Source organism: Diadema setosum, chromosome 15 (assembly GCF_964275005.1).
Source record: "Diadema setosum chromosome 15, eeDiaSeto1, whole genome shotgun sequence".
NCBI classification, from domain to species: Eukaryota; Metazoa; Echinodermata; class Echinoidea; order Diadematoida; family Diadematidae; genus Diadema; species Diadema setosum.
Genome location: NC_092699.1, coordinates 24,368,360 through 24,394,783, shown reverse-complemented (window position 1 = coordinate 24,394,783; position 26,424 = coordinate 24,368,360). Strand labels below are relative to the sequence as shown.

Sequence of the window (26,424 nt, the reverse complement as noted above, 5' to 3'; positions counted from 1 at the left end):
CATATCTAGTTCCTTTCCAGATATTACTTGCCTTTGCTGTAGTCCATGCTAAAAATTGATAAAGATTAACACATCTTGCACTCTTCTCTTTGTACTTTTATTTTCACTGAACAGGTTTTGTGTTAACAGGGCAAGTGTCTTTGACTCCTAGAGCCAGCCCACACAGTCTATGAGTGCCGAGTTTAACTCGGGATCTACAGAGGTCCTTGCAGATATGAAAGCTGACATTTTGCTTTGGTCTGTTCACGTTGGATTTGAAGACTACAAAATGTACTCATGATGTGAAAGGTCAGATTGCTTTTACTGTTGGCGTGCTTCGAGTTCGGGAGTTGAAGCATTCCCCAGGTCATCCAAGATGAGTTACCAGCATGCCAGCAACCATGGAGCCGATGTCCAGCCGAGTCCAACCAGCCCCATGGGGTCGCCAAGCTTCAAGTCGGTCAACAAGTTCTTCGAGACGGACGCCAGGCACCGCATCCACGAAGACGTGCAGCCACGCAACCGAACAGTCTCCGTGACGGAGTATGGTGGCGGCGATTTCTCTTCTTCGGCTGCTGGGCAAGCGGAACTTAGCTCGGTATCCCTCAGCGGCAGCCTGCCAAATTCCACGGGGCTGTTCAAACAGGGTCTGTCGAACTCCCATGCAGTCGGCATGCAGGCTGAAGCCTCTTCCAAGACCAGTAACGCTTTTGTGAACAATGCCCACGCAAACCACAAACCATCAGCATCTGCCCCACACCCAATTGCGGATGGCAAACCGCCCGTGTCAAGACAGTCCTCGTTTCACGGCCGAGACGTGGAGAAGCAGGCCAAAGTCGTCCCAATCAAGGGGCCAAAGGTGCAGAGAACTAAAAGAGATTCGCAAGACAATTTGTTGACGGCACGAGCAATGACATACCTCATGCTGTGGTACTTCTTCAGTTTCTGCACCTTGTTCCTGAACAAGTACATCTTGAGTACGCTTGGAGGCAATCCTGGTATGCTTGGTGAGTATTTTAGGGCCACTTGTGTGATGAGATTTGGTAAAAAACAAATACTGGTTGTGTCGCCTCTTGTTTGTTTTTTGTTGTTTATGTATTCACAGCCTCTCTGAACAGAAAAGCCTACCTAGCTGAGTATTCACAGCCTCTCTGAACAGAAATGCTGAGGGCATTTTTATCCCATGATTATATTAAAATTTATAAAACAAAGTTTTAGTAATTGCAATAACCTCGCTCAGCAACCTGTCAGCTCAGTGTGTATGGTAGTTGGCATGTTACAGTTGCAGTCATATTCCACAAACTGCAAACTGTACATATACAGTTGAACCTCTCTTATCCGGCCTCCCTTTATCCGGATCTCTCTATTATACGGACGCAATCTCGCCGTGATGTTCTTTTAATAATTACGGGAGGAAAGGGGGATTCCCAACTCAATCTAACAATGACGACCTACAGTAGACTTTGCCGAGTACGGTTTATTTTCAAGATCTACTTGATACATTTCTTAATAATTATTTAGGTAAATCATTCCAAGAATTTATAAAAGAAAATGATTTCATTCTTGCAAACACGACCCTCTATTTTGGGGTCTGTTACTGAGTGTAACAATGAAAAGGTTGTGCCAGTATACACATTACTACATGTGGTACTACAATGGGCTACATCAGTACATGTGAATGTATATGTACATGTATAAAGCATTGAGTCTCCCGTATCCGGCCAAATCCCTTATCCGGATGACCCCTGGTCCCGACTTGTCCGGATACGAGAGGTTCAACTGTATAGACAGTCTGTTGACAATATTTTCTTTCAAGTCAGTACTTGACCATTGAAAGAAATTGGATTAAAGCAAATAATTGACTTCTCTTTAGAAGTTCAAATGACATCAAACATAATTATTGTGATAGCAGGGCAAAAGTTTTGCATTTTGTTGGAATGTTTTCCCATAAATGTTCTAATGCAAAAGGCATCACTATAGGTGATCATATAGCTGTTCTTTGTCTTACTTCCATGTTGCATGACAGAAGTAAATTTTTACTTTGCTTAGTTAGTCCTTCCTCATTTAGATGAAATGATACTTTTGTACTGTGAAAAGATAATACATTTTTTCTCAAATTCTTCATGTACACTGACTATTGTTATCACATACAATTCTTGTGTCTGGTCATAATTTCTGAAAAGGCAGTAAACTTTAGAAAGCATTGCTGCCAAAACATAGTCATTACTGCATAGATATATTGAGCGGATGGCTTGTTCTGTCTGTCTTATACATGACATTTACATGTATGTAGGCATATTATGCCGATTATAATGTATTTCTGTTTTCTTTTCACATTGAAGTTCATACTATTATGAAGAGTTGTCACTCTAGGTACATGTAATACATGTGTATATTCAGTTTTGTTGAATATTGGTTTAATTGTTAATATGTGTTATGCACAGATAGTTTACATACCAGTATGAACAAACAGGTACAAGGTGAGCATGTCTCTAGTACCTCCTTGGAATGAACAAGTAGGAGAGTGCCTACCATTAATTATCTGCTATTTGTTCGCACTCAGCGTCATGTATGTATCAGGCTGTAGACCTCCCATTGTTACAATTGTACCACATACTTGTTTTGCTGTCCACTTTCGTACTACAGGGTCTGTTCAGATGGTGATGACGACAGTGTGCGGTTTCTTTAAGATGCACGTCCCCTGCTGCCTCTACCATCACAAGAGCAAGGAGGAGAAGCCGCTCAACTTCCGGCGCAACATGGTGTTCCTCGGTGTCATGAGGTGAATGCATTTTCTGTTCTCTCACACAAGTGGTGTCAAATTACGGCATAGCGCTTTCGTTTGGATTTACTAGTAGATGAATCTAATAAAGACATAGCAGCCTAACATTAGCCATTAGATGTAACATTGTCATTGACATGGCATCTGCAAATTCAGAAAACAATAGAATACATATGTACTACAGGTGTACTAGAATGTACAGATGTGTGCTGATCAGGGCCTTGTTACATAAAACTGTGGTAACTTAAAAGTATGGTAATGGTTAGTGTGCAACCAATGGTAACTGCTATAGTAACACACTAATCCATAACCAATCTCAGCCAAGAAATCAGTGATGGTTACCACTGATTGCAGAGTTACCATTGATTGCAGAGTTACCATTAATTATTAAGTTACCATAGGTTTATTCAGTGGGGCCATGATATTTGGCAAATATGTATGAAAGTCACAAGTCATTCAACTTTGGCTAATAATGCATTTCCAACCATGTACAGTATACTGTATACGCCAAATATTTCATGTTTTTTTTTTTTTTGTGAATTTCGTGAGTCAGGTGCTGTTCGCGAAATTAAAGACACACAAAAATATTGACTCTGATCCCGATGTGAATGTGACGTACGTGTGTACTCTTCTGTGTTCAGTACAGGACTCCACGATAGCAAATTAAACCACTCGTGAAATCGTGGGGAATTCCCGATTCGCAAAAATTTAGACTCTCCAAATATATGGCGTATACAGTACATCAGTTTAATAGGATGTGTGAAAACAATATTTAGAGATTTAAAAAATACGAAGCACAATTATTTACACATGGTGAAAGGGCGGGCTTGTCAAACTTGATATTAACAAAAGTCACTGAACTTTGGCTAAAGATGGCAGTTTAAGTTGACTGGAAGCTGAGAAATGGATTTCCACATACATTTGAACCTGTCTATAGCGGCCACCCAAGGGAGATGAAAAAAGTGGCTGTTATAGACAGGTGGCCGCTATAGACAGGTTATCCAACTTTGTGTGCATTGCCTACATGTATATGTTTCATCGTTGTATGCATCTATAAGTACTTACATTTACATGTTATGCACTTGTGTGTTTCATGCATTGAACAATGCTGGTGTTTATGAATATTGTTGCACAGTTAGCATGTGTACAGCCGTGAAGAAAGCTTAACACTAGTGCAGTATCATGACTGAATGAGTGATGAATGCAGCAGGTAACGATCACTGCACGTTGCCCAGGAATGACTGGCATGACTACAAGCAGAAAAACACACTGAATTACTGGCTCGGCTATGGCTCCATCAGGTCTGTGGCTGTTATAGACAGGTTAAAATCTACAGCGGGAAACAAAATTTGTGGCCGCTGGCCGTGTTAGACAGGTGGCCGCAGTACACATGGTCTTTAACAGGGCTTTTCTCTCGGGGGGATTTTTAGTGGCCGCTATAGACAGGTGGCCGCTAAGGCGGGTTTGACTGTATTTCAATAAATGGATTGAGAGGTCAACTGAAAAAGCAAATATCACTAAACAACCAAAAAATATAGTTTTTCTTTCATAACTTCAAGAAAGTCTCATGAGGTTAACATGGTTAGAAATATTTGAATGGTAAGAGGGAAATATGCCTTGAGTTTCATATTTTGTATTCAAATTAAGTGCCGTAATCCTGGTACTCCTAGTGATCAGTGAAAAGAAGAAGGCATCCCCATGGACAGTGTACAGCAGTCACTTTGCCCTAGTTGATTTACAAAAAAATGATACATAGACTACAATATTTAAAGTTGGCTTTAAAACCGTATCAGGGCAATTACCCCCCGGCTAAATACTGCTAAGTGGTAAGGTTAGAGTAACAATTAGGATTAGGGTTAGGAGTTTGGGTTAGGGTTAGGATTAGGGCCAGGGGAAGGGTCCGGGGTAATTGCCCAGGGGGGTAATTGCCCTAGACCCTTTAAAACAGATATAACTTTGTTGTTGTCTCATCTAACTTTTTCTGTGATGTACAAGTATGTCAATAGATATCTTCTCCCTTTTGATTATAAAAGAAGTGTCACATTTCGTGTGTTCAGTGCGTGTGGATTCTCATATCTTGGTATTTCACTAAAATGTTCACTGTGCCTCTTGCCTGCCCCCCTCCCATTAGTTGGTGAGCAATTCTTCCATTTCAGAGTATCCTATAGCAACTGTGACCTAATTCCACGGAGAACACTCCAGTATTGGTCCATTTTTCTTGCCAGTTGTGAAACTTGAGCAGCCTGATTCTTGTTAAATGCGAACAAAGGAGTGGTAATACTTAAAACATTTAAGTCTCAGTGAATTTTAGAAAGTATTAGAGGGAAACAAGGTACCTCAACTTCATTCTCTATGCAAACAAGCAAACTGTAATACCACCGGTATAAAGCAATCCAATCTGAAAAAAGAAAAAGGAAAAAAAAAAGTGTGTGATATGAGTGATATTGATTGTTATAAATTTCTTTCCCGGACAACTGTTATCCAGTTTAAAGGGACTGTACAGTACTGGGTGAGGTGAGGATTCAGCTTGAAATGTTTTGTGAGATACATTGTATGTAGAAACCACTCTACAACCAGTACTGTACAGTCCGTTTAGGGATAAAATTACTTAAAGCGATATTGCACATTCATGTGCACCTCCCTGCTTATGTATTTTTCACCAAATTTCTCCACTTGCAGTAATGGTGCTGTGACATCGAAGAGGAAATGAAGTATCAAAGAAAATCTGTTTCAATGTATTTTTTTTGTAGGGGTTCTCTTCATTTGATTTCCAAATTACTTCAGCAGTGCCTCCTCCCTAGGATAATAAGCTAAAATGATTGATAATGAAATATAATCAAAAGCAGTCACTCATAGAAATGATAAAACTTTGATTACACCTGCTTAGGAGAGAAAAAAACAAACAAACAAACAACAACAACGAAACACACAGATGTGGGATTTTGTCATGAAAATTTACATATAATTTATGCAAGCATTATAATACCGAAGTGATGATGTCACAGTCTTTTGTTATAGCTGTGGTTAGAATCAGGTGTGAGCATAATAGCAACAATAGTGTTCACAGATATGTGGGCCAGGTGAGGTTGATTGGAACCAGTTTCCATGGCAATGAATGGCTATGATATCACACTGGTCTTCTATGACCAAGGTTATTTGTCGTGAGATAGAACTAGGCATTTCACCAGCATACGAACTGTCATCTAAATAAATATAGAAAGCAAACATTGTTTCTAGGTTATTATTTCATGTTTATATGTGTGTACATGTATATTTAGAAGCTAGCATGGACAGACATATAATGGCATTACAAACCATATTGTTTAGACCCAATGGCCTGAATTCATGAAGGTGATACAATCTTTGTCCATGGTTTAAACCATGGACAAAGACTGTAGTTTTGTATGGGGCGCCAAGTGTCGTGTGGCCTTTTTCGTGATATCAGTCATTTTTGACGAAATGTTCATTTTAATTTTGTCGACGAAATGACTTATTTCGTAACAAAGTAGGCCATGTGACACTTGGCACCCCATACAAAACTACAGTCTTTGTCAATGGTTTGGACAAATTTTGTACCACCTTCGTGAATTCGGGCCAATAGGGCCCTATACATGTCTAACAGCCTATTATCCATTCATTTAACTTGTCTGCCAGTGAATTTTAATTGCCCTTGTCAAGTGGATGTGTATCACCATGTGGAATACTTTCCATGTAAACAAGTTGCCCTGAAGGCTGATCTCCTCTCTTCCTGCATTGTTTTGCAAACTAGCTTTGGATTATGCTAGTACACAACCTATAAAAAGTAAAATGGTACCTCCATATGATCAGTGCATCGAATACGTATCTCTCTCCGTCGTGAATTGAGCGGACGTAGAAATGGTCCAGAATATGTAGTGAATACTTATACAACGCGTGCTATTGATAGATGCACATGCATCAGAACAGTTTTTTTTTTCTCTCTCTGAACGTCTGCGTTCCGAAAATCTAAAGCTCCCTACAGTATAAACTCATTGAGGATGAACTGATTTTGCTATGACACCATATTTCCCATAGACACCTGCCTGAGTATACTCCGAACTAGTCTTCAACAGGTTAAAGGTCCTGTTTACCTTTGGGAACAGTGATTTTAAAAATTTTCAAGATTTGACATTTAATGCATATTACAATGTATGTGTAGGTCTGTTGTGTACCACAAAACATCCTATTATATAAAATTTTCAAGATAAAACCTAAAATATAACGAGATATCTGTATTTTTCTTAATAAACCGTAACTGTAGACAGTTTAGCCTTGAAACATTTTTATTATAACTATTGTTCACATTATGTATATTCAACAATACTTAACATCGATTTTGCCAATTCAAATTTTTACAGTGGTTGTTTCTATCCCTAACACACATTTTAGAACTATTTCAAAGCACTAATGCTGGGTTTTTGTGTCATCTGCAAATGGTAAATTATGCCTTTAAACAATATTGTGGCACCATTGACTGTGCATTCTTTATACAGAATGCTTTTAGTGGTGCCCTTTTCAACGCAATCCAGGAAATTTGATAGAGATATTATGAAGGGGAAAGTGGGAGAGGGGGAGGGAGCATCCAACCCAGTATGTACAAGTTTGTTTTGCTTTCATTTTCTACATTTTGTATACTGTGTGTAAACTATGTGCATCACCAGCATAAACATATTAGTGTGACTGAGATGTGCATTGCATGTTTTGCTCTGTTTGTGTGTGTAGTGAGCTAATGTTGCAAACCATCACACATTGTTGGAATGTGTGTGTATAGTGTGTATGTGTGTATAGTGTGTATGTGTGTATGTAGTCTGTTTGTGTGTATGTAACTATGGGAATGTGTGTCACGATCAATTGAGATGGGGTTACCGGTATTGGTTTAATATTGAACAAACACCTGCTGACTTGCACTCATTTATGATTGATGAACATTTAGGAGAAGCTTCTGTACCCTTTTACTGTATGTTAATCAATCATGGCACTGTGGTTGCGAAGGGGCAAATACACATTTCTGTCTCTCCAACTGTGTACCTTTGAGAGTAGTACTGCATTAAGCTAACTGTGGTATTTCATGTATGATTTAAAACTTAATCGCATTCTTAATGTTTTAATCCTCTGATTTATGAGAGAATGTCTTATTTTTATTTCTTGTTAGCTTCCTGCAATTCCCACAATTGTCATGTGCAAGCAATAAAACCTTTTCTTTTTGTATCATTTTTGATGAAATGACAGAGACAAATCCTTAGATATCAATTCAGAGATTTTCGTAAATTTTGTGAGTTGCGATAGTTACAGTTTCTACCCAGCATTCTAGCAAATGATGCCTTCTTTAGAAGCAGAACAGTAAAGTCCCTCACTCCCTGATAGGCCATTTCTGTCATGAATATATTCAAATGCTGTGCATGCTTTGTTAATGAAAGATTGCTACAAAGCATGCTGAAGACTCTTTACCCTACCTACATGTAGCAACAACCGATCTGTGCTCAGTGAATTCCTGAGAAACTTTAATTGGAGGGAGCAGGTGCGTACAGTGGTTTGTTACCAGACTGTAGAAAAAGAAACGTCTGGGCAATTCAATACGCATAACAGAAATTGTCTATTCTCCTGGAGGCTGCCTGAAAACTTGCTTATTTCATCATTTTCTGACAAGAATATGGAAGTCTTCCTGATCTGATTTTGGAATCAGTTTTTGCCTATTGAGGGGCATGTAAAAACACAGATTTAAATCTCCCTGATTGCTATGTGAAACCTTCCCGATTTTGATGTGGCAATGTTAGTGTCCCTGTTATAAGGCTTGCACTCAACTCTGCCTGTGAACTTTATGAGTCCAAGGTCCCAAAACACTCAATATCACATTGATGTGATTTACAGAAATAAGCTGTTGCTGTGTATCATAATCTATAGGTTTTAGCAGATTACGTATCTAGATTGGACTTGCAGGATGTGTGAATGTCAATCTTGCTGAGTCACAAAAACTTGTCCCACTCTTTCCTAGACAATTTGCATATATATCATCACAAATAAAGCAATATGTTGTTGTACATCTAGTGGAGAATGCCAACAGCTATTTTTTTTTTTTTTTTTTGCATTAGTTTATGCTTTTTTGTAAGCAAGAAATATTGTAGGTTTCTAAATTGTATTTCTACAAATGTCTATTGCTGGAATGGTAAAACTACTAATAACTTTTTTTTCTTTTAAAAAACAAAAACAAAATGTGCCTTTTCAGCATATCAGATAATACTTTGTACTGCAGTTTTGTATACAAGGTTGACATTCATGCAAGTGGACTAAAATTCAATAGTGTATGAATGAGCTTATGATCTCAGAAATCCACCTGCAGCCAGCATTGACGTTGTAAGCACATATTGACTACTGTTACAGGGGTTGGACCCGGTACCTAGCATCAGGTGCACGTTTGTATATTTGACCAGTGTATACATACGATACCCTGCTGCTACACAGTTGGCATTGATTCTCTTTGGAGATCAGTAGGGAGAGTATCGGATCCAGCGAGTGGTTTGTGGGTTTTTGTTTTCAACCCACACATCTGTCATTTCTCCCAGGAGAGATAAGTCATGTAAAGTACAGCTGATGCTGTGCAGTAGGGCGTGGAGATGGCCATTAATAGACTATTAGATGTGTGAGATTAGCGTCAAAAATATCTATGTGCTTGTTTTCCTTGCTTGTATTTGTGTTTTGGCAGTATAGAGTATACATATCTGGACTACTATTTGGAGCATTGTTGATATTATTGCCTCGCCTGAGGGATATGAACTCCATTCTATAACCCAAGGCGCTTGCTGTGAGAGTCATAACATATTGAGTTGAGATCCTGAGAGGCAGTGATATCAACAGTGCCCTACATAAAACCAGTCTATATCTGTTACATGTACCAAGGAAAAAGAAATTTCACTTGAGCCCTTTTTACACTTGTGTTTCTTAACCCCTTACTTTCTCTGACCCAGGACTATCGTTAGTCCCGTACCAATTTTTTCAGCTTTTTTACACTCGCCAATAAATCCGTACTAAGCTCTTGTCCTGGGCTTAGGAGAAAACTGACCTTTTTACACTCGTATTTCTTAGTCCCGTACTTTCCAAACCATATATGAATATTCATGATTACGCTGTGCACTGTACAAGTACACGCACGCACCAGCAGCACTTGATTACCTTGTTTCTGATTGGTCAGTGGGGGGTCGGACTTCGTCTCCGTTGCTTAGCCCCAGATTATTTTTTCATTCTGTTTACACTTGCTTGCTTGGCACCACAATTGCGGTGCTAACCCTGCCTTTTTTGCAGGGCCAGATAGTACGGGATTATCGGTTGTCTAGCCCACTTTGGCAAAAACAAGTGTACACAGAAAGTGGGCTAAGGAAAGTCCGGTACCAACGGTGGGGCTAAGGCCCCCCCCCCCCCCCCCCCCTTAGCCCCACCGTTGGTACAGGACTAAGCAAAAATTTGCAAGTGTAAAAAGCCCTTTGGTTGATCACCATCATACCAGTTAGTTTATACTCATTACACATTGCCATAGGCATTAGCATTGCGATTGCATCAGACACATGGGTCCTTTCTCATGCCAATAGAGAGCCAAGCATTTACAGAACATGTACATTTGTACACATGTCTGTGTGCGTTCTGGGTATGCTAAAAAAAAAGGGCAGTTTAGTGCTATGGGATGGTTTGGTACTATGGGAGCAATTTGGGTATTATAAGGCTGCAGGTGATTGTTGAATTTATGCCCCCCCCCCCCATTTCAACCAACTAGAATTGAGGATAGCAAAGGTGGTGTATGAATAAGCCTATGGTAGCTGACCCCGCGTTCACATTGGTCCCCGCGACGCGGGGACAGCCACAAGAGATCTTATCGTTTTTACGACTGACCGTTCACATCGGTATCTCATCTGTCCCCGAGCTGTGGGGGCATTTTGGGGCTTGGAGCGAGCTCTGCCACTTGAATCCAGGCATAGCGCATGCGCACATTTGATGACCACAGCTGGACGCTATCAATTGCGCCCCAAGGTCACTCTCCCCCTCCAAATCTTGTCCCCGTACCCGACTTGCTTCGCGGGGACGAGGGGACAAGTCCCAGCAAGCGTTCACATTATGGTTTTTGAGGAGAAAGTCCCACAGCTCGGACTTTCCCCGCATCGCGGGGACCAATGTGAACGCGGGGACAGTCACCCAGCACTACCAAAATGAACACTGGGTAAAACCATGGACCTAGGTCCATGGTAAAACCAAAGTGCCATGAGTAGTGCTGTATCGGTATTGTGCTACAGTCTTGTGACACTGAAACTGGAATAACAACCTGCATAATTATATGTGTAATATGATTTGCATCCTCCTAGTAAATGATTCGTCACGCCGTACACCGGGGTACCGTCATAACCTGTGGTACGATGTTGTGTAGCGCCATCTCATGTCCATTATCATACAGTTGTACAATGTTGTCATGGCGACTATTTTCTCGTCATCAGCGCTGGCGTAAATCGGTGTGGCGATAACGATCGCAATGCCGATTTTCCTTCCATGTCAACTTTTAAACAGTGAAGAAAACAACAGAGCATGTAAATGAGAAAAAAAAAAAGTTATTATCTGCATGCATTAATTGTTGCATAATCCCAAACAAGAAAACATTTTTGTGCCTAATAATACTAAGAATTATTTTTACACATTTTTTGGTAACCCAGGGTACAGCGCTGAAAAAAAAAATAATTCAACAAAATGGCGAATTTTCATTTGGTACTTCAGGGTACCAAATATTGCATCAAATGTTTTTAATCCCACTTACGCTTTCATTGACACCCTGTTAAAACACAACAGAAGCAGGCTGATAATGATTTAGAGCAGTGCTGAGCTCTACTGTGATGAACAGGGCATTTGTCCTGTGCTGACAGGTGTTATTGATCTGTTTGGTTTGGGGTTTTGTTTCAGTCTAACAGTGTTTGTTGAGGCATGAGGGCAAGCACAGAGTAGAGGAATATTTAGAAAAAATATGATATATACTTGATCAAAACTGGTTTGAAGGAAAGCTAATTTGCTGTGCATTATTAGTGATATATAGTTCAAATTTCCATCTCATTCTGTGATTATGGAACTGCAGGGACATTGATGTATACATGTATGAATTTACAACGATATAGGGAAGAGCTATTTCTCAATGTTTAAGATTCATCATGTCGTTATTTGGCAGTGAAATTACTTGTTCATTGTGATTTTTTTTTTTTTTTTAAAACTGAATCATGCTTCCCTGGTTTATCTTGAGTTGGAGGGGAAAACGAAAACGAAACAAAAGTATGCAGGGAGATACGGTTAAAAATTTCTTTTGAAACCGTACTATTTAATGTTAAAAGTTACAGTGCGATTTCTTTAGCAGTGTGTCCTTGTATTCACGTGGAAATAAGTTCATTTTACAGTATGTTCATTTGTTCTTTGTGTTTGTGGATGAAGTATTTGTTCAATCTTTTTAGTGGCATCTCTGTGGTCTGCCATTAAAAAGAAAGAAAAAAAAATCCATGTTAAATCTGAAGCAAAGGAGGACTAATAGAAAGAGGTAAAATTGTCAATTGACTTAGAATTTGAATTGATGGTAAGTGATAATTGAGTCCCCATCATGCCTTTCTCATGATGAGTGAAAAAAGAGGCTTATTATTACCCCAAGAAGAATAGCATTGCATCAGGCATAAATTATTTTTAAATTTATGGCAGTCGTATCAAATTCTTAATAGTATTCATGCTACATCTGTCCAGATTTGCAACTGTGGTGCTTGGTCTGGTGAGCCTGAAAAACATCGCCGTGTCATTCACCGAGACCATCAAGAGCTCCGCCCCTTTTTTCACCGTGGTGATGGCGCGTCTGGTCCTGCGCGAGCGGACGGGCCTGTGGGTCAAGCTGTCCCTCATCCCCGTGGTGGGCGGCCTGGCGCTGACCAGCTGCTACGAGCTCAGCTTCACCATGATCGGCTTTGAGGCTGCCATAGCAACCAACATTGTTGACTGGTAAGGTGCAACCCATCACTGGGACTTGAAACACAGTAAACAGGGGGAATCATATTTTTTTTTTTTTTTTTTGTGTGTGTTATATTATACACCCAACTATTTATCACAAGGCAGAGTAGCTGCTTGGCTGTTACTGACCAAGGTAAACATAAGTTAGCTCAAGATTTAATGGTATTTGTAAGAAGTTATTAACCCTCTTCCTCCCCCCCCCTCCCCCCATCCAAAAACAAGATCATAAAATTGAATTTTAGATTTCTTTTTTCAATAATTGAGGAAATGGGCAAAAGTGAAATAAAGACAAATCTACACAAGGTTGCTACATGCCATTTGTGATAAATACTAGAAACTTGAACTACCTATTGGTACTCCAAAAGTTTACCCTCAACCATTTGTCAAGACCTTTATTTTAGAGTTTAAAGGGACCGTATAGTTTGGGTTGAGACCTAATTTCAGGTTACTAACATATTTTGGTGAGATAATGAGAAACCTCTTATGAAATATGAAAGAGCATGTAATTCTATGATGAATTCAATGTTTATTTGGTGAAAATTGGTTTTGAAATGGCTGAGATATCAAAAAAAGTGTGATTCTAATGAAGGGGGACCCACACTTTATTGCAATCGCTTTGTTTCACTTTGTTTTTGGATGTTTCAGTCATTCCAAACCCGATTTTCATCAAATAAACTTTGAATTCCTCTTAAAATGGTATGTTCTGTACTATATCATAAGGGTTTTCTTGGTATCTTGCAAAAAGTTAAAAGCCCAATTCTCATCTCCACCAATACTGTACCATCCCTTTAATCTGCAGTATCATATTTAGTGTACCAGTCGCTTCTCGAATGGCAGAATGTACCTACATCCCACAAGATTTTGAATCTCTGCTGAATGTGAACAAGACCCACAAGGCCCTTATATGAAATAGTAGGTATTTTGAATGATGTAATTTTCACGGTATATGAATTTTTTGCGTATTTCTCGCTACTTTTGGCTCGTACAAATTCTAAAACCCGCAAAAGTATCTTCACAATTTTCTCTGCACATTTTGAATGATTGACAATTGCGCAGCACAAATTCAAGAACCTGCAAATATGTTTTTTGGCTGCTCAGTCCAAAAATTGATAGCACAAAAATATTGGTGCTTACTGTTATCCGTTGCAGCCTTGTCTCATAGATTTCATGGCAGACTACTCATTCAATTTACAAAACATGTGTGGCTGTTATGAGGCATGCAAATGGCACTTAACTGCTCATGAATCATGTTTCTTGAGATTGTAAAATGTTTTGCATGTCCTTGTGAAAGGTGACATGTTGTACTGTAAGCGTTTCGATCAGAGCTGGATTCGTGTCTGATAGGTTGAGCGCGCTGTAGCAGAGACGGTGCAGAAAGGAAGCAGTCGACCGTGTCCCGTAGGTGATGATGACTCAAGGAAAGTCAAGGCCGGAGGCAATGAGCAGAATGTGCCTGCCGATAGCACTGTATGCCTTAGATAGAGGAACAGCTCTCAGTATGTGTATGTGTGTGTGTGTGTGTGTGTGTGTGTGTCTGTCTGTCTGTTTGTTGCGTGTGTGGGTGAATGAGGTTTGTATTGGTAGCCAGGTTATATCATCATCACTTTAAAACAAACAAACAACAACAACAAATACACTCCCTGGCAATCAGTACCACGGAGTGAGTATCACCAAGTCTCGATCTTGATAATACTTTGTACATAGTTGTATACTGTTGAGTGACTGCTGGCTATTTGCTTCACTGCACACAAATCTGCTCTCTCATGATTTGTATGGGACTGCATTTTTTGTATAATAGTAATGTAAATATTAATGGTTATATGTACCTCTGTTTAGTTTATAAATATACAATATGTATATTGCACAGGTCTACCCATGTAAACCCCACCCCCACCACCCCCCCCCCAAAAAAAAAAAGCGGGAAGGAGATGCCTATTAAAAAAAAAACCAAGAAGAAATGAAGGCCTTTATGATTGATTGCCTTTAAAGGTACTAGCCCACATTTGCAAACCCACGAAAATCAAAACTGCATAAAACAGGTCCAATATGACTTCAAGTACAAGTTATAACAGTAACATACCTCACCTGTCGCTCTTTGTCTATACCATTCGATAAAGAGAGAAAATCATCGTTTTAAAATCAATTTTCAAACTGGTTCAACCCGACCCAAATCGAATTACGAGCGCGGGCTATAGCTATGTACATTGTACATGTAACACGTACGTGGACCAGAGCTAGAGAGCGTTATACGCATGCATATGGATTACGGTGCAGTTTCATTTATTTTTATGAAAGTAATGGACTAATTGGAACGAAATTTTGCACAGGTGTTACTGCAATCATACCCAAACTCCATGCTAACTATGAGACCAATTGCTGCAGGTTTACAAATGTGGGCTAATACCTTTAAGCCCACATTTTTATGTATCAGCTACGATTTTGATTTTTCAAAGACCAAGATAACATTACACTGCTGAAGAAGTCATTACATTTCTAATGTACATTGTACACTCTTGTATACAGTACTTTATGTGGTGAGCAGTACCAACAGTGTACATCTATTTTTAGGTAATCATTATGGGAATCAACACTATTCTCTCATGCATTTTCATGCCCCATGCCCCTCCTTTAAGGGTCAAGTCCCTTAACCCATTGAGGACTTAAGCTGATTTTAGGTTAAAATGCATTTCCCACAGACATCTGCCCGAGTATAATCATGACCAGTCATCAGTGGGTTAATCAGCACACCCATATACTATTTACCCAAGACTTTTATTTTTGTTCATTTGTATAGGAGAAATTGTTTAAAGAAGTTCAAAAGAAATGTTTGAATACCTCAGCTAAACTCAGTCAACAAGACATATTTGAAGACAGATCAGTTTAGAAACACAGTTCCGTGAATAATAGAGTTAAAAATATATTCTTATTTGCATGACAGCATTACAATGAAAATGATTATCAGTATAAACACTGAAACAGTGAGACTCTGAATGTACAGCGGATGATCCCTGTTTTTGTGCTGAGTCAGTATGTGCACTACAGAATAGTTTCTGCTATACCTGTATGATATTTGCTCTTGTTTGTTTGGACTGCTAATAATACACTTTGGTGAAAGACTTTAAAAGAGAATATAGTGGTTCAAAGGAAGAAAGATGACTATATATACTGAATACACTTCCTTATTCTCTTCTCTTCTTTGTTGCAGCCTTCAGAATGTATTCTCAAAAAAGCTGCTGAGTGGAAGTCAATACAAATATAGGTGAGTACTGCATGACCCCATTTCATATTTGAAAGATTTTTTTTTTTTTTTTTTTATGGCAACACTTGCTGGACTAGCAACCTCACGTAGCAACAGCCAATCAGGAGGCGGGATTCTTGTTGTTGCCATGACACTTGCCATTACAGCAAAAGATGCTATCCTAGCAAAGTTTCTCTTGATATGAAATGGGGCCCAGGTGTTGTTCTTCACTTTGCAAGCATATGAAATGGTTACATGTCGCTGTGATAATTTTTTTTTTTTTTTTTTTTTTTGCGGGGGGGGGGGGGGAGGTAGGGGAAGGGGAGGGGAGCTAGAGGGAGGAGGAAGGAGAGGGGAGGGGATCAAGGGGAAGGTAGGGGAGAGGAGAGGAGGGGAAGGAAGGGGAGGGGAAGGGGAGGGGGCAGTCTATCAACACTCCATGTTTGCTTCATCACAGACATCAGACCCTGAAAACGCTTTTAATATCTCGTCCATACGTCATAATGTCTGTCAGTGGTCATTATTCAATTCCTGTTGCTCCACAAGTGAGTGTGATGTCAGTCTAAAAGTGAAGAACCCAGTGGCGTTGTGCCTTGTGGGAAAAGTCATCTGTACATCCAAACCAGGATGTTCGCCCGACGCATGAGATGATTCTGTGCCCTGCCTATGGTTCAAAGAGGTAAAAAGGTCAAATGAATAGATGTTCATATATTTAGAGCTCCAAGGAAACCTGTGATTGTCATTTATCTGTCAAATTACTCAGTAAAGACACAATAGATTTTTCCATGGTGGATTGGGGGTGGGGGTGCATATCTATAGCTTCTTCTTGAACCCCATGAAGAATTTTCACCAAAATTGGCAGGTACATACAATGCCATCCCTAGGGTGATTCAATCTTAATTTCTTCAGTTGAGCACCATATACCATACCATGGCCCCAAAGTTTGTTTAAAGAGGATCCTGGGGTGCCCCTTCAGGGTTGGGGGGGGGGGGGGGGGGGGCAGGGTCCAAATTCACAATTTATCTTCTTATCATTTTCATTAAGATAATAGAAAATAGATTTGACAATGTGCAAATGGGCACCATGCCCCACTTATGGGCCCCCAGGGGACTATAAAGAACCCCCAAATCGGAGTATCTTTCGAAAATGATTTTTCTATAGACCAGCAATTCTCTGAGTTAATAAAGTGTACATTCGTGAGTGCACTTCCATTTATGCAGATTCAGGGGTGGCCCCATAGGGGGCCAGTTTTCATATTTGATATTCTTTTTGATAAGGTATGGTCAAATTTTCTACACCATTGGCAGGTATTTTCACCAGTGTGATAGAATATAGACCCTATGCCACCCACCATAATTTGTATTTTCTATTTTGGAGATGTTCATTTGCCCATATAGCTGAGGAGAAAATCAAATATTTCCTTTTCCAAGGAAAACATATTTTTTAGGAGCAAATAAAGGCATGATAGCTGTGGACACAAGGATGACATGCATTCACATAGAATTGTGTGAGTTGTGGGACATTGGAAAGAGATCAAAGGTTGATTCAGAATTATCATTCAAAAGATCATTCAAAGACAAGAAGACCACACTAAGTATTACAAAAAGTAAAACGTAGCTGTTCATATGAATCCATTCTAAATTTGGTGGTATCGCTTCTTCATCATGACAATGTCAAATGCAATTGACGTAGGCCTTCAAAATGGTTGCATTTAATTAGGCTTTTCACTTCAGCAGCATGATGCATTTTCAGTTCTGATTAAAGTGATACACCTGTAGTCAATACTGCCCTACTTTGGCAAAAGGAAGCAAGTGACAAAAGTGACATTTCTCGTAAAAGAGCAAAATGTGTCTGTCATTTACACTGACGTCAATGGACTATCATGATGTCTTATCTAATATATCTCTTAGTAGGATGAGTGTTTCTGCATGAAACTTGGCCTGGAAGAAGAGCTCATTATGTGAATTATGAAAACATCAATAACTCAAATTTGGATGGTATGTCACTTGCTTCCTTTTGCCAAAGTAGGGCAGAATACTCCATTGGTATGATTATGATGATGATAAATGGCATCTTTTATAGCATCATTTTTCTGTAGAGAACATTTAAAGGCATTTTCAATGTATTTACAACCATGATTATGCTCGTGGTTATAATTTTTTATTGTGAGTGTATGACTTTTCAGTTGTGGTTGCAAATGGGATTGGAATCAGGTCACTCAGTCAAACCAGTAAGGATGTTGGGTAGGGTGCAGGGGTGGGGGGGGGGGGGGCGGTGGAGAGCAGCTAGAGGGACAATGACCCAGAATTCCTTCCGAGTGATATCCTGTCTGTTGAGTCTGCGAATAGAACATCTTGCATCAGAGACTCCAACCCAAAGCACCTTCTGATCTGGAGATTCTCCCGCCCGAAACCCCTAGCAAACGGGAGACTCCAAAGTTGATGTGTGCGAAGTGCGAAGTTCCTAGGGTTCTAGATGTTCTCTGGTGCTGTCTAAGGCTTATTTTTTTCAACATACGATAGCAATAAGTAAGAGACACAGAGCCAGGGCGGGAGAAATCAAGTCTCAAGGGGAGAACGGGAGATTTGCAAAAATGGGCTTTCGGCGGGAGATCTCCTGTTGAAAACGGGACAGTTGGAGTCTCTGTTGCATGGTTGGTCAGACTGTATCTGTCCAATCTCTAATGTTTATCAGACTTGCTCAACTCTTGCTCTCCTCATATATATGCTCCATTAGTCAATTCCACATTGTAATCATGGCTGCATTTATGATGTTAGCATTTAGGGCAAGTACAGGGACTATGAGAAACTGATGTACATTAAATGAGATACTGTATACGCCGAATATTTCGCGAGGTTTTTATTTTCGCGAATTTCGCGAGGTAGGTGCTATTCGTGAAATTAAAGACACGCGAAAATATTGACTCTGATCCCGATGTGAATGTAACGTATGCATGTTCACTTCTCCGTTCCAGTGCAGGACTCCACGATCGCGAATGTAACCACTCGCGAAATTGTCGGGAGTTCCCGATTAGCGAAATTTTAGACTCGCGAAATATATGGCGTATACAGTAGCAATATCAACGCACAATTTTGGAATATCAGATGCTGTTTGTAGGAGGAAAGGGAAGATGTTATCTTGTGGATATGTTTGTTTGCATTCTACCAGGTCAAATGGAATTTTTTTTTTTTTTTAACCAACAGCTGGTGAAATCCCAATGTAGACAGAGACTGTGGTTCATCGTTGCCTGTATTGGAAATCATTTTTGTCTGTCAACATTGACAAGAAATAACACGCTTAAACAGAGATTATCATTAAATGCACAAAGCAAGTGAAAACTATCCCAGTAGAAAGTTATGCTGTAAACATGGACATTTTCATGCATTGCATGCAAAAAGAAACTAGTGGCAAAAATAAAAGCAAGCAAAATTTTTTGCTTGGTATATATTATGTAACGCTATTTAGAATGCAATGTTTATCTTGTGCCACTGAAAAAAAAAATGGTCATGATTGTTCACACACTAAAATTACATCGTATATAATTTTCAAATAAATAATCTTAATGAGTCTACTGAAGGTTGTCCTTATGTGAAGAAGAATGTACTGTTTGTGATTAATTTTTTTTTTCCTGTATTGTGTATTAAAAAATTGAGAATCATCCCATTCTCTTCTTTTTGCCCCCCCCCCCCATTGTCTTTCAGCCCACCGGAGTTACAATTCTACACCAGCACGGCGGCAGTGCTTCTACTCATTCCATCATGGTATTTCTTCCTGGTGAGTGGTGTCATCGATTTGTCTGAAGGAAAACTTTTTAAGGAATTCACCCCAAAATGTGTGCAAGTCCGTGTTTGTGACAGAATCTGGCAACATCTGGTAAAAGTCGCGGAGGCTGACATTGTAGGATGTAGGAAAAAAAGTGAAGCGGTATAAAAGATAGCTTCATGGCAGAATTGAAAGTTGATCTTCAAGCCATATTGATACTCTGGAAATACTTCACTTCATAACATTCAATGTTTATCCTCATTCATTGTATTAGAACTACTTTCATAAACCTTGTTGGATGCACAGCTTTCATAAAACTAAAGATATCTCTGTGCATTTTAAAACTTGAAATGTGGGCTGTCTACTTCACATAAGAATATGAATTTCCCTCCAAGAAATTCAACTTCTGTCTGAAACTGTCAGCACTTGACATTGTCATGAAATATCAATGATGGATATCAAATAATCAAAAATTCCATGATCAGTTACGAATGGCCAGTTGTGGTATGCATAGCTTATCGCACAACAGTAGGAACCCAGCATAACAGTTCAAAAATAATATTGACAAACTCTTATGCAGTGCTGTAGCCTGCAGGAATCACAAGAAATGAGTGTTATGTGTTACTAGGAAACTCTTAGCACTATCAACAGTGGTGGATCCAGGGGGGGGGGGGGGCACCGGGCGTGCGCCCTCTCTTTATTATTTGTTAAAACGAAAGAAATATAAAGAAAAAAAGAGGGGCGCATGCCCCCTCTTTAATTTTGTAAAAACGTCTCCCCTTTACGGAATTCCTGGATCCGCCCCTGATCAACCCGTTGAGGACAGACTGATTTTGCTATAACACGCATTTCCCATAGACACCTGCCCGAGTATTCTCGAGACTCGTCTTCAATGGGTTAAGACGTTGTAGGCATGTCAGAGAGAAATTGGCTTCGCTTGAAGCTGAATTTGATGGTATCTATTTTAAATGTGTCTCAGCATTTAACTTATTTTTCCAACATAATATTTGTGTGTGCTCAAACAGACACATGAGAAACAACAAAATTGGCTTTCAAATTAATGATTTAAAATGACATTGATTTGAATAAAAATTTGCAGTATCTGCTGTATGCTATAAGCCAGTTCACAGTTAGCACTAGTCTGCAATGACCTCTCCAACTACAGACTTTGCAAAACATGGAATAGTCTTCAAGAAGAGCAGTTGAAAACAGCCATGCAGGAAGTGGTAATTTACATGTCAGTGCTGCATGAATGGCTTTTGTTAATGTTGCTGAAAAGAATGCACATTCACCTGTAAATACCAATCTGCACCTGGTTCATTTGCAACACAGTTGTCATGAAGCCCTATCTAGGTTTTGAATACCTCAGCTGCAAATCCATTCCAAGAGAAGGTCTGCAATGACCTTTATCTGCACATGCTGAGATTGGAACTGTGAACTGGCTTATTAACACCGCCTGTTGGGCAGGAGCTTGGTGATCTAGCGGATACGACACCAGACCAGTAATCCGGAAATCATTGGTTCAAATCCATGTCGAGTCTGCATATCCATTATTTTTATCATAGCTACTAGTAAAGCACTTAACAGTCGGTGTTATTTACATTGATAAAACACAATTTATCATTCAGTTGCAATAAAACTACTTGAGACAAGAATTCATTAATATGAATAATACGCAGTACTCGCTGCATGCTGTAAGGATAGGAACCAGCACTGGCAGTCGGGCAGAAACTCGGTAGTCCAGTGGATACGATGCATGTCCAGTAATATGGACATTGTTGGTTCAAATCAACCCAGAGTGTGTATGCCCATGATTTTTATCGTGGCTACTACTGAAGCACTGAATAATCACTGCTTATTTGCATCAATGAAAGGCAATTTATCAATCAGTTGCCAAATTGACTCTGTTCGAGTAAAATGACCATCATGGCAAATTCAGTGATAGTTGATATGATAGGGAAAGTTGACATAATCACATTTACAGTCAGTCTTCGTCAGCATCAATTCGAGCTATTACCTTCCTTGTTTTTCAATCAGGAGCTGCCATTCAAAGATGGCGCCCCAGACCACGTGCTTGTGTCTGCGCTGGTCCTCAACGGAATCTTCTTCCACCTGCAGAGCATCACAGCATACGCTCTAATGGGAAGGATATCACCGGTCACTCACAGGTAACGGTATAAAGTACAGTCAAACCTGTCTGTAGCAGCCACCTAAGGGAGACGAAAAGAGTGGCCGTTATAGACAGGTGGCTGCTGTAGACAAGTTATCCAACTTTGTGTGCATTGCCTACATGTACATGTATGTGTAGGCACGCATGTGTTTCATTCATTGAACAATACCGGTGTTTATGAATTTGTTACACAGTAGCTTGTGTACAGTCGTGAAGAAAGCTTAACACTAGTGCATTATTATGACTGAATGAGTGATGAATGCAGTGGTGGCGATCACTGAACGTTACCCAGGAATGACTGGCACGACTACAAGCAGAAAAACACACTGAATTACTGGCTCGGCTATGGCTCCATCAGGTCTGTGGCCACTATAGACAGGTTAAAATCTACCGCGGGAAACAAAATTTGTGGCTGCTGGCCGCATTAGATAGGTGGCCGCTATACACAGGGTCTTTAACAGGGCTTTTCTCTCGGGGGGGGGGGGGGGGGGGATTTTTCAGTGACCGCTAAAGACTGGTGGCCGCTATAGACAGGTGGCTGCTAAGGCAGGTTTGACTGTAGTGAAATTCTCAATTGTCACGAGATCGATGGTGCAAGATTTCCCACAAGGTGAAAGATAGAGGCGTTCTGTTCAAGTGGGTGAAGCCGAGTTAAATAGTGCCCCTCATCTTTCGTCGAGTGCGAAATCTTCCTCCACTGCATGAGTAAAGTTCATACACTTTTTGCCGTATACAACACCTCAGACTTCAACAGATGTGGTCCACACCGATTCTTGAATTTAGTACAATAATGGTAAAACCATTTTTTCATGAGAGGTGGCACAGTGCAGTCAGGTACATGTATGTGAAAGCAGTTGGCTAAAGTTGACAGTAAAATGACTGACTGACTGCGCACTTTTAACTGATTGAGTGCGCATGGCAAAAGTATTTCTATTGTGACTTCAGAGGCATCTAATAGAGCAGAAACTATGAGTGGATCATTAGTTTACCCCAGAAGTCAGTCTGCATTGGTGATACCAGCCGTGCACTATCCATTATTGCTTGAACAAAATTGCACAGCTCAACAGCGATGGTGTGCAGTCGACCAATCAGATAGCTAGAATCTTTGTGTTGTATAGCATACAAATAATGAATGCTTATGAGTGCAATGGACAGAATATTTCATGAGGTGAAAGATGAAATGATCCATTCAACGAGGCGTAGCCGAGATAAATGGATCAATAATTTCATCTTTCACTGAATGAAATATTCTGTCCATTGCATGAATGAATAACATTTATTTGTTTCATATAACACTTAAAATAGATCCTTGTCATTTAATGTTTTATGAATTTAGAAACGAGAGAATGTGTGGGATCTGAGATTGAGAGAGTGCTCACTGAGCGCTTTACACTAGCGTGGTCTCGCACACACACGGCAAACGCAAGCTTTTTACATGCATAGTGTGTCTGGCTCTCGGCCTGCGTGCAATGGAGCAAGTCGTATGGATCCAAGATTGCACGGTATATGGAGCCACAGTTGCACAAATGATGAGTCGGACGTAATAGTAAAATGGGACAAATGATCACAAGCAAACAACCAGTCAAATGACAAGTATCTATCTAGGTGATATATAATTTCAACTTATGCACAGGTCTGAGTGTCTGAGTGCATCATTAGGAATTATGTGCATAAGGTAACTATGGAATTGTTTCACCCACCAGGTGAAGCCAGATGGGTTTAGATTAGATTCCACAGTTAACCACTTGCCATACTATTCCTACTATTGCACAAAAAGACACGTGCACCATCTGTTTATAGAACAGTGGACAGAATTTTGCCAAAATTTCATATTTTCAATCAATGCGTCTGGTGATTCCAATGATGACAAATTTACTTGAAGCATGGCTATCTATCCCTTGCTCAATCTGCAAAATCTTGCTACAAGTGCAAGAACTCTTGCTACATATGTGCAATAGCATGTTTGCAGTAGCTATCATTACTGATCGCAATAATCATTTGATATCGAACATGCGGCCAGCAAAAATTTCCTCATGGCTCTTGACCAGTGAGGAGTGCAGAATTTTTCCAAATGTCCTCTGTTGCCAGGACGTATAGGTGTGACTCTTCATAACAATAATGTGATAAAGTCTCGGATATTGAAACAGAGGAATCTGCAAGTTAAAGGTGATTTGGTTGTGAAATGAGACATTTTTATATCTGTCCAATATCAAAAGTATTAGAAACCCTTCAAATCTGTTTTAAGATCCAAGCTCCACATATTTTGTTCTTGAAACAAATGACCTTTACCAATAGTTTCAACTTACCTAATGTGTTTAATGCACAGCTTACTGCGTATTTTACTGCAGTTTCAAAGCCAAATTTCATCAATGTGCATTTATGTGGTAGCTGACTTTCTTGCCATTTCTGTGATAGTGATATCAAGTGAGACAAATGATATCCAAATTTGAAAAGTTTAGAGTCTGGAGAATTTAAAAGTACCCAAACCAGACGAGATGCTCTGCAACTAAGTCAGGCTCCTAATGTGATGGATCACATATAATAATGATATTGATAATAGTAATATTGATGATAATGATAATAATAATGATAAATATCGTTTATAAAGCACTTCTTAATTAAGTTTCTAAGCGCTAATCTGATATGATAATCATATTTTCTTTAATTTCAGAGTAACTTCTTCAGTAGTATCATTTGTCTTTCCAGATGAACCTGCTATTACGAATACCCCAAAACTGCAGTGCCAAGAATCCATTTTTAAACTGAGCTCACCTGATAATTTTGGATCCCTTTCTACTCAAGTGAAAGAAAATTCTAGTCAACAAATCTTCTTGTGGTATATTTCATTTCATAACCAGGACTTCAACCCACTGTTATAATTAGAACATATTGTGGATGAAAACATTCCACTGTCCCTTGTATGGCCATATGATTCGGCACGCCGTACACCGGGGTACCGTTGTAACCCGGGGTACCGCGTTGTATAGCGCCATCTCATGCCCATCATGCGTATCTGAATTCAGATACGCCGATTCTGAATTCGGATACGACAAAGTCGTCGCAATGAACTACCACCATAGGTGTTTTTCGAAGTACACTTGCATACTGCATGCATTATTGATGCATAATCACAAATAAGAAAACATTTTTGTGCTTAATAATACTAAAAAATATTTTGACACATTTTTTGGTAAGCCAGGGTACAGCGCTGAAAAAAAAAATAATTAATTCAACAAAATGGCGAATTTTCATTTGGTACCCCAGGGTACCAAATATTGCATCATATATTGATGTCTCAGAATGGCAACTATTGAATAGTGGCAAATACAGAGATTTGATTTTCTAACAGAAGAGGTATTTCCTTATACATTTCATTTGAAGACTGTCATTCGTTTTGCCCTTAGCATCTGCCAGTTGAAAAGGATTATTTGCCATACAAACAAAAAGTACAGATTGCCCCATTCAATCATAATGTCATTTTATCTCAATGGAGGGGGGGGGGGAGGGTGGGGTGTTGTGGTTGAACGTTAAAGGGCATACCCATGTGCTGAGTTTCATGTGGGGTAACTTGCATAAGTACATATAATACTATACTCTTCTAATGTCACATTTCATATTCAAAAGAATGTGTTTGAAAAGTGACAACCTCGAAGGGAGTCTTTTATCATCACCTGCCCCTTCTCTCTGCTGTCTGCAGTGTGGCAAACACGGTCAAGCGTGCCCTGCTGATCTGGCTGTCCATTTTGACCTTCGGAAACCCCGTCACCCTCTTCAGCGGGATCGGCACGCTCATCGTCGTCTTTGGAGTCCTTCTCTACAACAAGGCGCGGGAGTACGAACAGCTGACGCGGGAAGAGGCGAAGCATATATGGCGACAACAATCGCAGGAGATCGACTTATGACAGGGGATACCTCAGCCACGTAGATTCACGTCATATATTTTGCGTGTCACCTGCTAAGTATTTTTTTTTCGGTCAGTGTGCTCTGAGGGTAGTGTCAAAACATGTCACGTTTGCACAACTTTGCTGGGGTGTGTGATGATGTGGTGTACGTGAAGGTGTGATTAGTGTGTCAGAGAATTTTACCTCCTTTGGAACGTAAGTCATCCCGTTTACGGGCCTAAATCATAGTCGCATAGACACATCATTACATTGATATCATATTTAGGACCTCTTTGTAGATTTGTCAAGAATTTTTAGTCCTTTTTAAAAGTAAATTACTTTATACGGGTCCATATGAGAGATCATAAACACATCACTTAAAAAGAAAGAAATACTATCAGAATGAAGGAACAATGATTTGATGATGTATTCTATTTCTCACACAGTTGACAACTAAATTTGATCAGTTGCTGTCAGTTTTGTGTAGTGCCGGCGAGATCATGATTTCGGAGGAAATACATCTTTCTTTGAAAGCATATGTTGCTTGTTCATTTCTGGTGTGAACAGTTAATCCTTAGTGTTATTTCCA

General features: G+C 39.7%; 1 protein-coding gene across 1 annotated transcript; it reads left to right on the top strand.

Annotated features, from left to right (window-relative positions):
- The first annotated feature begins 355 nt into the window (after nucleotides 1-355).
- Nucleotides 356-25,940, top strand: LOC140238978 (solute carrier family 35 member E2A-like). Its single transcript, XM_072318874.1, has 7 exons — nucleotides 356-986; nucleotides 2,626-2,761; nucleotides 12,527-12,775; nucleotides 15,990-16,043; nucleotides 19,724-19,796; nucleotides 21,822-21,952; nucleotides 25,652-25,940. Exons 1-7 carry the CDS (start codon nucleotides 356-358, stop codon nucleotides 25,854-25,856), a joined length of 1,479 nt encoding a protein of 492 aa, XP_072174975.1. The 3' UTR covers nucleotides 25,857-25,940.
- Nucleotides 25,941-26,424: the final 484 nt, after the last annotated feature.